Raw genomic sequence first — 13857 nt, 5'->3', positions numbered from 1 at the left:
AAAATCCCCCACAACAGTTCTCATTCAGTTCAAACAAATGAAACTCTTTGTTAAACCTGAATCAAAGGATTTTGATTAAGGTTATTTAAATATTAAGTGTCAGTTCTGAATCAATAAGGTCACTGTTTTTTCCCCTCAGAGCTACCAAAGAGTACATGTACCAAATATTAGATGATTTTAGAGAACTGTACTACATAAAAATCAATCCAATTCAGAGATCTGTTTTCCTCTTAAATTTATTCATCCAAGCCCTCTCCATGACATTTCTGTAGTAAAAGGCTCCAGAATCAAAGATTGGAAACCTGTGTGCGTCCTTCGGTGTCGCTGAAGCTCATCGCTGCGTGTGAACCTTTTGCCACAGAACATCCAATTACAAACAAATGGACGCTCTCCAGAATGCCAGCGGAGATGAGCTCTCAGATGTGAAGTCTTCCCATATACTTTGCCACAGCCTGGTATGTGACAAATGTGTTGCTTCTTTTTTCCCAAGTTGGAACCTCTGTTAAAAAAAATAAAAGTGAATTTATTCATCCATTCAGATACATTCCTCCTAAACAGTGGCCATAAACGTAAGTGAGGTCAGATATACCAACAGGTCTGCAAACAAATCTGAGCAGTTTCTTATTTTTGTTTCAAATAAAAAGTACGCTCCATAGGAAGGTGGAACTAAATTCCATCGTGATATCCCAACCCCACAGACTATTGATTCAACAGCCTGTAAAGTTTAGGTAATAGAAATGTAATCTTGAATAAAGATACACGTTCATAAAATTGGAAATAAAATCATTACAGCCGTTTGTACTACTTTGCTGTTGAAGTGCTCATATTTTAAATTAATCTCAACTTTAATTTTGGCAAAAAAACATAAACAACTGCAATTGCCAAAAGGGAAACTCGAGATTTTTGGCAACTGGGAAGAGAACAGATGGGACTTCTGGCATCTTGGGGAAACTTGAGAAGCAGTTTGGGGTCGTAGAATAAGCATACTAACCTGCGTATTTCCACTACAGGGAGTGAAATAATTGATCTTGCTGATATTCACATTAATTCCTTGGTATTTCAGAAATAAAATTCTTAACAAAGAATACATCATTAACAGGCAGTATAATCCAGACTCCTGAGCTTGACGCCTATTTTAAGATGCTCCCTAAATGAAATACTAGGTGATTGACTAAGCACCAGCACCTAATACAAAAGAATTATTAAGATTTTATTTTAAATAAAACCACCAGAGAGATAAGAGCTTATGAAGAACCAGAGAAAGAGATTAGTCCAGCCAGCAAAAGGCTGCTGCTGAACAAGGCACACTCCAGAGAACAGATCTGGCTGACAGGGCAGCTATACAAATGGTAAATGCTGGTACAAGGGAGGAGACTAAAAAACGCAGCCAAGCATCATGCCATCTTACTAATCAGCAATGTTAACTTCTAACAGCTTAAGTGGATACTAAAAAATCACATTGGCACTCCTTCCTCCATGATTGGCTACAGGATTTTTAGTGGCCTCTCCAAGACGTTTTTTTCCCCTTGCATTATGATGCTCCACTCCCAGTGAACAGTCTAGTACCTGGTGGATTTGCCAAGCAACCATAAAATCCAGATCCTCGTCACTGAATTCAGAGCATCTCTGATTTACATCTAATGATGACATAAGAGATTCTGATTATCTCTTTTTTTATTACCCTTCTTCCACGGCCTCACACAAAGTTCATGTGTCTTTTCCAGCTTGTTTATAAATTCCTTGCAAACAATGCTCTGACATCTGACCTGACATCTTAACCTTTTCCATCATAATTATACTGGCGAGTATTTTTTCTTCCCCCTCACAAGTCCCAAAATCACTTACTGGATGAAACATTGCCCTTTTTACATCTTCTACTCCAACTAGTATGTCCTTTTTTGGTAATGCATGCTACATCTAAACCATCAATGTTCATACTCTTCCCTGGGCTCCCCTCAAGTCAAGACTGAAAGATAAAATCAGTTCTAATGTCAGACATTTAGCTTAGTACAGTGCCACCTACACAAAATCTCAATATTCATAAGCTGAGGATCAGCCAATCTCAAAGATATTTAACAAAATGTCTTTAGATTGCCCCATTTTCTAATTTCCCTGCCTCTGCATCACACAAAACTCAGAAGTTCCAGAAGTGTTCATCCTGCAGCACAAAGCACCCCACCCTCCAGACTCCAGGGAAAAAAAGTGATCCTCCTTTAGTCCCAATGCAACCAGATGTTCTTGGGCTCATTTCTCATTCATATCACGTGTAAGTTCTAGACAGTCTTTCTTCAGGTCTTCTTGTTCAGTAGCTCAAAGCACCCACTAACTGTGTAGCTGACTTCTGCAGCAACATAGATAGGTACACCTATGTTTCCATTCTAAAATCTTGGTAACTGGAAGATTTCCCCACGTAATCCTACTATCCTGCATCTTACATGGAGTAGGGATGGGTAATGAAACTCTAAGAAGCCTCTGTGAATTATAGTAAAATGCATTTCTGCATTGGAATATATTTCTATATACATATATACATACATATATATAAAAATATTCAGGTATTTTATACTTGGAGAACATGTAAGGATGTTATATTCTTCCCTTCTGCAATCACAGGATCATTTGAGTTGGAAAAGACCCATAAAGGCCATTTAGTCCAACCCCCCTGCAATGATCAGGGACACCTACTGCTAGATCAGGTTGCTCAGAGCCCTTGCCCAGCCTGAGCTTGAAGGTCTCCAAGGATGGGGCTTCCATCACATATCTGGCCAACCTGTGCCAGTTATTTGCACAGTAGGCTGCGCAAGTACTTTTTAACTTGTATGACACGGTGTATAAATATGGCACAAATCATATAAAATAACAACTAAGAGTCTGAGTCAATCGTTCGATGTTGCTTAACTGAACCTTTAGTCTGGACTGAAGGAAATCAAGGTTCAGCTCACAGTCAGCTTAGGTGGTAGAGCATATGTAATTCTGAGCACATCATCTAACATGCAATGGAATACTAGCAGACACCCTTAAGTCAAAAGCAAAGGGAAGGGTCAGAACTCACAGAATGAAACGCGCAAGACTACTGTGAATGAGTTACTGAGTGTACTTAGTTTCAAACAGACATCTGCACGTTTGCTTCATGTGTGCTCTAAAGTGACTGGATATGAGCCAAATTATGTCTGGACGCTCTGCAGCTGTGACAGACTGGCACTGCACCGTAACATGTCACACTAAGAGGCCTTTCTTGCTGCACTGGCCAAGAACCATCGTCACCAAATAAAAAGATATGACTCAGACCTACCCCTCAACTGCAGTCTTCAAATCAATTAACTTCTAAGTATTTTCATGGCACATTTTAGCTTTATTAAGATCACAAACCACAATTCCCAGTAGCCATGCAGAATCCAATAGTTTCAATACAAGACACCTCCATCTACTTAAGAAACCAGACTTTCCTCCAAGAGTATTTCTAGGGGTAACATTAAGTATTTCAACAGTAAAGAAAAGGCATTTTAGTCCTTTTAAGAATGCATATTTTAGAGTTACATACCTGAAATGGAACTCAGAAGCACTGTTCCTCTATAGATCCAGACAATAATAGTCACATCTCAGTGTAATTCCAGATGGAATTAAGAGGATGGTGAAATTTCCACCCAACTTCCAACAAACTAACTGTAAGCTTAAGGCAGCCCATTTGGGTTCAGTCATCCTCCAAGTCATATCTCTCTCCCTGACCATCCCATAACTACTACATTATGTGTTTGAAGCTGTAAGTTTTTAATTTACACATCCACCACACCACCCCTCTTTGTTTCCTATCTTTTCCTCTGCCAAGTACAATAATGGTAACAATGGCTCTCTACTTCACCAAACTGGTACAAACATAAATCCTTTGAAGACTGCAGCATATTCTAAGCCTTTACTGAGAGTGAAAAACCACACACACAAAAAAACACACACACAAAAAAAACCCAACCCTCAATTCTCCTTTGCTCCCCCAAAAATGGCAAGAAATGCCAGAACTACAACTATACAAAAGATGAAACTAGAATGAGGTCTGTACATGTGAAGCCATGTACTGCCTTTTCCTACCTCATTCAGCGCACTGGAGGGACAGTACTCATTGAATGAATCTCCATTCAGCTTTCTCACGCTGATTTAATGCATTTTCCTTATCTTACTATTTACATATTATTTTCATATCATCTTAGAATTATTCATTTCCCATGTGTTTTTGTTGCAAATCATAATACATATGCACAAGCAATTAAATTAATGTTTTAGAGTATCTTAACTTTGGCATTTGCCAACTTTCAACTTTACAGTTTTGTAACTTTAACATCATTTTAACAACACTAAATGCCTTCTGAAAAAAAAAAAAAATATGAAAGCAAGTGTTCTATTGCATAAAACTCTAGAAATCGCCTACAGAGAGACAAAACAGAACTTTAAATTCCAGAACTAGAGATAAATTAACAAATGCAGAAGCTACAAAATACTATCAATGTATACCAAAGTGGTAAAGAAAACATTCCTCTGATGGCTTTTGTTCTTTTTTGCTAGACTCTGAAGGAATCCTGACGGGAAGTAAGCTCTGATGAGAAAGTTACTCTAGTAGCTGTAGGCATTTTTGCTCCTTTTCTGCTTACCAACCGCTGACTTCTTCACTGTCCATTTTCTATTACAGTCCTAATTCCTCTCAGATCCCAACTTCCTGTCCTACTTTTCTACTTACTTTAGATGTTTGATGTGTGCCAGTCCTTCCTTAAACAATGATTATAGATTCTTATCTATCTTGCCTCTGCCCTAAATCTGGCTTGAACTCAGCCCCCGGTTCCAAAGTGCGTTACACTCAGACTTCTCCAGACTTTATCAGAACCATCTCTCAGTCAGACAGAATCATATTTTCTCTGGAGCTTCAACTTTAGAATCTAATATCATAGTAACTCCATTTAGGACTAAGAGAATTTTGAAGTAATGATGCATCTACATTAAAGCCACTCCAACCTGGAATAGAGTGTGACTAAGATGGATGATGCAAAATCCCTACAGTTTATAGGAGTGTGGTCTTTGTATGTAACATTGTCAGTTTTCTCCTAGAGCAGATCTTCAGAGCAGAGCCAATGATCACCAAGAACTTAGGAATGTCTGTGTCAGGTTTCAATGGACTACATATAGGAATTCAACAACAACAAAAGAAAAAAATGATGTACAAAGATGCTATGATTGTAACCACAAATACCACCAATAACTTCATTTGCGATGAAAACATATGAAAGTGATTTTGTCTTACCACAGAATCACAGAAGGTTGGAAAAGACCTCCAAGATTACCTAGTCCAACCATCCACCAACCACTTAATATTTCCCCACATCCCTTAGTACAGCATCTAAACTTCAGTTCTTGAACACCTCCAGGAATGCAGACTCAACCATCTCCATGGGCAGCCCATTCCAGCTCCTGACCACTCTTCCAAAGATATTTTTCCAAAATATCCAACCTGTACCATTAAGTGTCTTAAAACAATTTCTACTCGACATGGATGCCTAACACATTACCTCCCTAGGCTTGAAAAGAAGATATCTAAAACATACACCGAAAAAAAAAAAAAAGAAAGAAAAAAAAAAAAGACTAGACACTATTGTCTATATTTAGTGTGTACTTTAAAATTTTAAAGCCATGGACACACACAGGTCCTTGAACCAGAACTCAGTAATTTACAGTATAATTTCTTTTCCAAAGAACCTCTGAATGTCACATGGTCCAACTTCCAGGCTCAAAGCATAGCCAATGAGATCACAATAAACGTGGCCGCATTTGCTCCAGCTCTTTCATAGTACTCACAAAAACAAGACTTCCATAACTCCAGTATTATCAAAATGAACATATTTTAGTCTACTGCAAAGTCTTCAAACAACTACATCAAACACAAAGTTAGGCTAAATAATTTTACTTGCAAATGGCACCTAATATCCCCACTTCTTCACATATCTGAAATGAAGTGTTTTAAAATAAAATAAAATGTTGCTAAGAAAGAAGAGCTGAAAAAATACTTTCATGATACACAGAATGATAAAACATAGACCCCTGAAGGGCCCTGAGGTCTCCTGCTAATAAAAGCTTAGAATATGTATTTACCCTATCAACAATAAATTTCACTGAAAACAATCAGTCAACTAAAAAAAAAAATTCTTTAGATCTAATATACAATCCTGTTAGGAAACTAAGAAGAAAACCAGGATAGCTGTTTCTACAACAAACCAATGCAATCAAACTGGAAAAAAAATAAACGATCAATCAGCGTGGAAATGCAAGAACATGTTGTTTAATCAAGCCCTTGACATATGATAGGAATCCAATCACAGATGTGCATATTCCAAAATACTTCATTTTTGTACTATTTAGAGCTACATTCTACTCTCCTCACTTGTACTAGGTGGCATCTAACTCCAGATTTTTCCAGTTGATCTTAATGGAGTAACTCAGAGAAGATGGAATAATCTCTCCTTCCACCTGCTAGCCCAGAAACAAAGGTAGCAGACCTTCAGCGCATAAGCTCTTTTGCATAAACCCACAGTTTTCTCTTGTTATAGATCACTGTTGTTACCTCCTTTCCCCTCCCCCCCCCCACTATTTGTTTTCATCATTTTATGCATTTTATCACATTGCTAGTTACATACCTTCCACCACCTTCTTTGCAGTTGGGACATGTGCAAGCAACTCGTCGCAGTCTTTTTCCCTCTTGATGTGGTTGGTCCCCTTCCTCATCTACTACCTGTACTCTCAAATGTGTTAGATCATTGGTATTCAGTGTAGAATCACCACTGAGCTGCCACTCTTCTGGATCAGGCTCCTCTTCTTTAATCCTAATATCTGAAGAAAAGATGGAACACAGCCCATTAACTAAAGAAAGAAACCATAATGATCAAATATTTTGCTTTCAAGTGTTATGTCAGTCAGATGTCAACATGCTTTATTGCATACTGACATTGCTTCTGTGCCCCTGTAACCTGTAAAATATAAAGTTTATCTTGCTATACATTTCAAAGTTGAAGACATGCTGTAACCAAGTATTAAACTTCAAATATGAACAATTCCTGGTATGTAATGCTGTCACCTGGAGGATTCTGGTTGCCTGAAAGATAGGAAAATGAGGAACAAGAGGTTGGACAGAGGTTAAAAAAAGTGAACGCATTAAAAAAGTAAAAGCATTTTTCAGCCGATCTGGAGTAGGAAATTACATTTCTACAGGACTTCTCAGTTAATGTGACGTAGAGTACAAACACAATTTATAACTGATCTTTAAAATTTTTTCAGTATGCACTGTGACAAATATAATAAAAAAATACATCAAATAAAAAGTTTTAACCTAAAAAAAGGCAGACACATAAGGAAAACAAAGAAAAATCATTCCTTTGTCCTCCTTTTCCCCTCCTCATCTCAAATTTAAAGAAAAAGAATAAACAACTATCCATAAAGAAAAAAAACATTCAGGGAAAAATGTTGTTCAGCATAAGAAAGAAGTAAACAACACACAAACTACTTAAAGGTCATTTAGAGCTAGTAGGCCAGTCATCGCACTTTCATGAATACAAAGGTCTCTCAAGTCTCAATTACAAGCACATGAACTCTGACTCCCCATCCCAAACAAGCTACATATCCCTAAAATAATTCATGCCTCAGGAAAAAGACAAAATATTTTACAAGTCTTTCATCTCACCTGAACTAAAACACAGGCAGAAAAATCAAGTCCAAATCTAAAACCCACTGTGCAAAACTTACAAGTCCAATCGGAACATTCAAAGCTAAGCGTTTGTCCAAAGAAATTAATCCTTCTAAAAGAAGACGTCTACACTCATGTCATTAAAACACAAAACTCAATGCTCTATTGTCTACCATCACTATGATTGTATGGCTGAACATAAACATCACACGGCTTTTTAATTTGTAACATAAAATAAACAGAACAATCTCAAAGAATAAGTATTACATACTGCATCTAATACCATCAACAGGTAATGAGCAGCTATCAGCTGTTCCTTGGAGCATTCCTTCTAAACAGCTACACACAGCTACAGAGCATTTATTCTGTCTAATCCAAGAACCAATTACAATATCACAGTATCCCATGAGACAACTATTTTAACAAATTTACATTTTAATAGGAACATCTTTTTCCCTTCAGAAACTCCTCTGGGTTCCCAATGAGTACAGAATCTAAATCTGTATTTACAAAAACAAATAAAAACAGTTTCTAAATGTCATTTCACATAAAAAGCTGTACCCGGCCCTTCCTCAGATCAGCACTGTAGTCTGGATTTGTTTTGTTGTTGTTTTTTCACAGTGAAAATGATTAGCCACTGGCACAAACTAGTACTAATACAAGCCATGAAATGTTTTTCTTTACGGGGCACCAAGAGCCAGGAAAAAAAAAAAATAGGGATTATTAAACGCATAAATAGATGGACTTAAGGCATCTTGAGGAAGAGGCAAGAGCCTCAATGACTCTTACACAACAGGGCACGTAACGAATTCAAATACACTGAGGTGGTAAGGCTGTCAGCAAAGGCCACTGCCAGCCTGCTTGTGTGCACCACCAAAAAATGTCAGTCATCTCCACGTCGTTTTTTGGGACTACATACATTGATCGCTGACGTTATCACATGCAAGCACTGGTAACATCGAGGCAACTTTTGTTTCCCACCAGTTAAACCCAGGTCACATCTGCCTTATTACAATTTATTTCTGTGCTTCCAAATTTCCACATGTCCTTGCTTCTTCATTAAGGTCCAAAGTACATATGAAGGGGTTAATACAGCCAAAATACCATTTCAAATGAGTTCTTGGTATATGAAGACGTTGGACTTGTTTCAGCTTTTATTCTCCTCTGAAGGATGGAAACTGTGATTCCCATGCACACCTTCATTCCAAAGGGACTATTCTATAATCACAGAACACTGAGAGCTGACTACAATAAGGAACAAGTTTAAGTGCATCTGGTGAATAAAAATAACTACAAGATTCATTTTCAACACTTTGGAGAAGATTAACTAAACTGATAGGATGAAACTATGCAAGTGTAAGTGCAGCTGTACTGTTCTTGACTACATTTCAGCTACAGCCATGTGGAAAGTTACCACTGCCCACTGATACAGTCAGGTTGACAACGCTCAGCACAGAAGCAACCACAGATATAGGTAAGGAAAGCAGGAGGACACAGAATTCTTAATCAAATATTCCTACATAAGAGTATTAGAAAGCTACTAGGGTCAATTGACACAAGTGTCAGCAACAGTTCAGAAAGTCAGAACTTTTTGGTAAATATTCTGTTCTCTATTTACATGAAAGGCAAATAATTGTCCTATCGCTATCTAAGAATTAAATGCTTCCTACTGACAAAAAGTCAGCAAGATGCTTAAATAATAATAATAATAAAAACCTCTACTACAGTAAATACATAATAACAGATCACCAGATTAGGATAATTTTCATTCAGTAATTTTAAAAGAAGGCTGAAGAGCTTTTTGCACTTTTAAAGCTGTAAATCAGGGACCACGTGAGTGCTTCAGTAGCTTAGAAAAAAGGCTAGCACTGTGGTAACAGTGTAAAAGGATAAACGAAGACTTCAGAAGCAGAGAAAGAATTAATGCCACTTTCTACAGCATTATGAGAACTAAGAGGTGCAGAAGTTTTTACTATTGTTTTTCAATCAGCGATGACACCATTCTTGATAAAACATACTTGAGACTTCTGCACAGCCAAGTTACTTATTCAGATAAAGGAAAACATTTTGATTAAGAAAATTTAACTTCAAAATGTACATGGAATACATGGATTATAAAACAGCATGATGTTTAAATGCAAATTGAGAACTATCACTTCCGTAAGACAAAGAACGAAGAGGACATATCACTGACAGTGCACATTTCTTTCTCCTTTCATCCTTAAAAATTACTACCTTTAGAGACAATGTGCCTCTTATGAGCCATATTCCTGTGCTGACAGCCCATCTACAACTCATCATCCAAACACTGACGCATCAAGAACTTTATCTTCATGCAGGCAATTGGAATTATGATCCTGGTGAGCACTCCTGGCATTACTAAAAGACTGACCGTGCCCTTGCTATAAACTTCATACACCTTTTTATGAGCCAGATGCACTAACAAGTTTCCTTGAGAGATGAGAACAAAAGTATGTGAATCCTGTGAAAAGATGGGAAAACTGTACAGAACCTGAAGTGATGGACCTAAAGTTATGAGGCTGCACAACAACAGAAAATGGGTTCCCATCCTTCTTTTAAGCTAAAGCAGTAGTAGAAATAAAATCCATGCTCTGACTTCACAGTTACTTCCCGTACATCCTCCACAGCTTGAAGGGAGCTTTTCTCCTGCTTCATCATTAACTTGTCAAAGGGATATTTGAAAAATGAGCAAGAAATGAATATATGAAGCTGGATAATATTTTGTTTTACGAACACCCTCAAATATAAATAGGATAGCTCAGAACAGATTTGTTAGATGAAAATATTTACTTAACTTCATTGCTTCAGTTTACATGATGGAACTTTGTAAGACTTCCTTAATAATCAGATTTCGTTTCATGCTAACACCATGCCCTTCCCACAAAAGCTTGGCTTTAGAAATAAGAAATGCAAAACTGAAAGTAAAATCAATAAAGTCACGAACCAAAAGACTGAAAAACAGCCGGAAGTTCCCGAGGCCCATACAAAGCTATGCTTCAGGCAGCATTCTTCACTATTTCACCAGAAGCATTAAAACAATGAAACAATAATACCAGCAAATAAAATTGTAGATATTCTGCTTTTAAACTATGTTTGAGGGTTTAGTGTTTAACCTAAACAGATGTTAGACCTCAGCCTCATAAGACAACAGCAGGTGAGAGAGTGATCACCTGTCACCTTAGTAACTATTCATAGAGGCAACTATTTACCTAGAAAACTGCCAATTTTTTATTTTTTAATTTTTTTTTTTGCCAGATTTATATTAGCTGAATAATTTTATCATGACTTCAGTTTTGACAGGACTAGAATGAAGTCCCCACCACAAATAGCCATCTACTCCCATTCTCTATCAGCTGGTGTACACTGGCCAACAGGCATGGCTACAAGCTTCACTGGCAGCAGGCAGATGAGTCCTTAAACAGCTGCATATAATCCAGCAATATAAGAGCCAGGACATAGAAATTAAGACCTGTTTTGTTGGGACATTTGAAGACAACTCTTGAAAGGGGCTCCTCTGAATTTATTTCAACCACAGACCAACCTGGAAAACCGCAGTTTTTTATTTTCAAATAAGTTTATCTTCCAGCTGGGTAGACAAGCAACAAAGTTCCCTTTCAGGCCAATGCTACTTCTTTTCAGGTCACTTGCTCCTTCCTTCAGATGCTACTGGAACAATTGAAAGGCACATTTAAAAGAAAAAAAAATAAATCCAATCCAGCTTCTTAAAAAAAAAAAAGTGAACCAACCTGGATCAGACCTGGTATCATTTATTTTTTTTCAGAAAATATCCAATTTAAAAAAAAAATTTAAAAAAATCATGATTCAGTACATTAAGAACTTAGACACAATTACAATCAGATTTTGATTAACATGGCTAATTCTCCTTGTTCTCGACCAAATTATTTCAAAGAGCCAGAACTTCAAGGATCAGAAACATGAAAACCAAGAGAGTGCATCTCAGCACCCTGCATTTTTCTGAAATAAAATGTTTGAGGACTAAATCTATTAATATAGTGAGAAAAACAAATACCTTCCTTGAACAGGCGAGCTGCTAAAGTGTAACATGAACCGCGCTCCTAATGTCTCTTTTAGTTACAGACAATGCAGTATTTTATTACAAAGCGCCAATAAAAGGAGCAGGCTACCAAATACATTTTTCAGGCTTCAATTCCTCTCAACACTGGAAGACCAAAGCCAAGACCTTTAGTGACTGTATCTCCTTGCTGGAGTTGAACACAGACGCTGTTTGATAACAGGTAGTTGTTCTGAAAAGCAAAGCTGAAGAAAGTCCCAGTTATAACTAACCAATACCCTTCCCTTCTCCACCTTACAAAAGAGATGAAATACGAGCCCTAGAAACGGCTTAAGTTAAAACAAGCTCATGCAAGGCTTTTTCACGACAAACTCATTGCAGTGAAAGTCTCCCTGTATACACACCTGGTAAAACAGACATTTTGGTAGAAGCATAAATACTGGACATTTTTCAAAGAAAACTACACACTTACAGGAGAAACCTATTAGCTTTGTATTAGGGCTGTGGTGACTTTCCATCATGTAAGCAAAACGTAGGCTCATGGGAACAGGGAGGATATCCTCTACTGATGACCTGCAAAGCAAGGCTTGGAAGAACACCCCTTACACAAAACTGTAGCTAGCAGCATCTAAAACCAAACCTTCAGTTTCCACAGTTAACAGAGCAATCTGTGTTATTTCACTTGCAAATAATTACCTCTGACCAAAGATTAGGAATATACTTGTTTTATTTTAGCTTCAAGTAGAACATTTCTGTTAATGAAAATAGAAGCTACAGCCTAACTGCATTTGTTACGGAATTATTATTTTCATTGGTATTTTTACACACATTTCACTGAGATGAAGCGAGAACATATAGGGAAATCCTTCCTACCTTACTTCAGAAGTTGCCGGTAGTTTACAGAAAAAGAGGGATCAAAGTCTCACCCTTTAACTTCTGTCATTCTGCCATCCCTTCCACACACCCTTCTCTTTTGATTTAAATTTAAAATTAGTTATCATCTGCAGGAGAGAAGGGCAGTGTATTTTCCACAGAGGAAAACCAAAGCAAAGATTCACTATTTCCTCCTATTTGGGTATTTATGCTTCAATCTGAAGAAGGGAGACAGATCATGTTGTAAAAAAAAAAAAAAGGAGATGACTATCACTGAACAGAACCTTGAAACAGACAAAATACCACATTCATATGGAAAAGATGCTGAAGGTCAGCCACTGCTCCTTCAGAAATGTGAGTTTTCAGTAATACAAAGCAGGGACCAATTAAATTCTCCCAAAGTTTATGGGATGGAAGTTCTAATATCTTCCAGTCTGTGTATTTTTCCTACTTGTCTAGGAATACTGTCACTAAAAATTTCTGCCCTATCTTAAATATAACCAGTTATATTTAGTTTCTGCTATTCCTCTGTTGCTTCTGCATGTTTAATCACGTTTCATATACTCCATTTACTCACACATGGAATTCTTTATAACACAATACAGTTCAGGAACGCTTGATGGAATTCTTTTGCATTTGATAAGGAACCAGCATTAAAACATTCTCAAGGAATGTCAGTAGACTAACTAATGTACACAGCAGCTCAACTTTTTCACTTCTTTTGTTGCATTTCCTCTCCACTATGTTCCTTTTTATCTTTACTTTCAAAATTATGATGTTAACCTTATACGTATGATCCCATACCAAATATAAACCTCAGAAGTGAAGTTCTTATCCTCCTTGAATTTCCTATTAGCCATAACACCCTCTTTCCAAGAGACAGAAAGACGTCCATCAGTGCTGTCATGCACAAGATGTGCTTTTTGTTACCTCGTGGATCTCTACCTAATGCCCTTGTAGGTAGTAACAAGGTATGACAGAGACAAACCAAGAATTTCTGTGGTGGCTGCAAATAGAAAACTCACGAACCAAGATCAGCCAGCAAAGTAAATGCTATTGGAAGCTCATTCCTCTGTTTGGTGCTGTTGTCTAGAAGCCAATGAAGAGCAGGCTCATCTAAGTCTGGGTAACTTCTCCTTGCTAAGTCCATAATACAGAGGTCATTTCCACAAAAAAAGTACAAGAAAAACATCCCAATTATTATTTTACATTGCAA

General features: G+C 37.3%; 1 protein-coding gene across 4 annotated transcripts in view; it reads right to left on the bottom strand.

Annotated features, from left to right (window-relative positions):
- Positions 1 to 13857, bottom strand: part of SP3 (Sp3 transcription factor) — a 30204-nt gene that overhangs the window by 2104 nt on the left and 14243 nt on the right. For all 4 annotated transcript variants that reach the window (XM_015868441.2, XM_015868442.2, XM_015868443.2 and 1 more), the window contains 2 exons: positions 6672 to 6864; positions 303 to 499 (listed from right to left, as the gene is read on the bottom strand). In XM_015868441.2, coding sequence (XP_015723927.1) covers positions 303 to 499; positions 6672 to 6864 — 390 coding nt within the window. The remainder of the gene's footprint in view (positions 1 to 302; positions 500 to 6671; positions 6865 to 13857) is intronic.

The sequence above is a fragment of the Coturnix japonica genome, chromosome 7 (assembly GCF_001577835.2).
Source record: "Coturnix japonica isolate 7356 chromosome 7, Coturnix japonica 2.1, whole genome shotgun sequence".
Lineage (NCBI taxonomy): Eukaryota > Metazoa > Chordata > Aves > Galliformes > Phasianidae > Coturnix > Coturnix japonica.
This window is presented reverse-complemented; position numbering and strand designations above follow the sequence as displayed.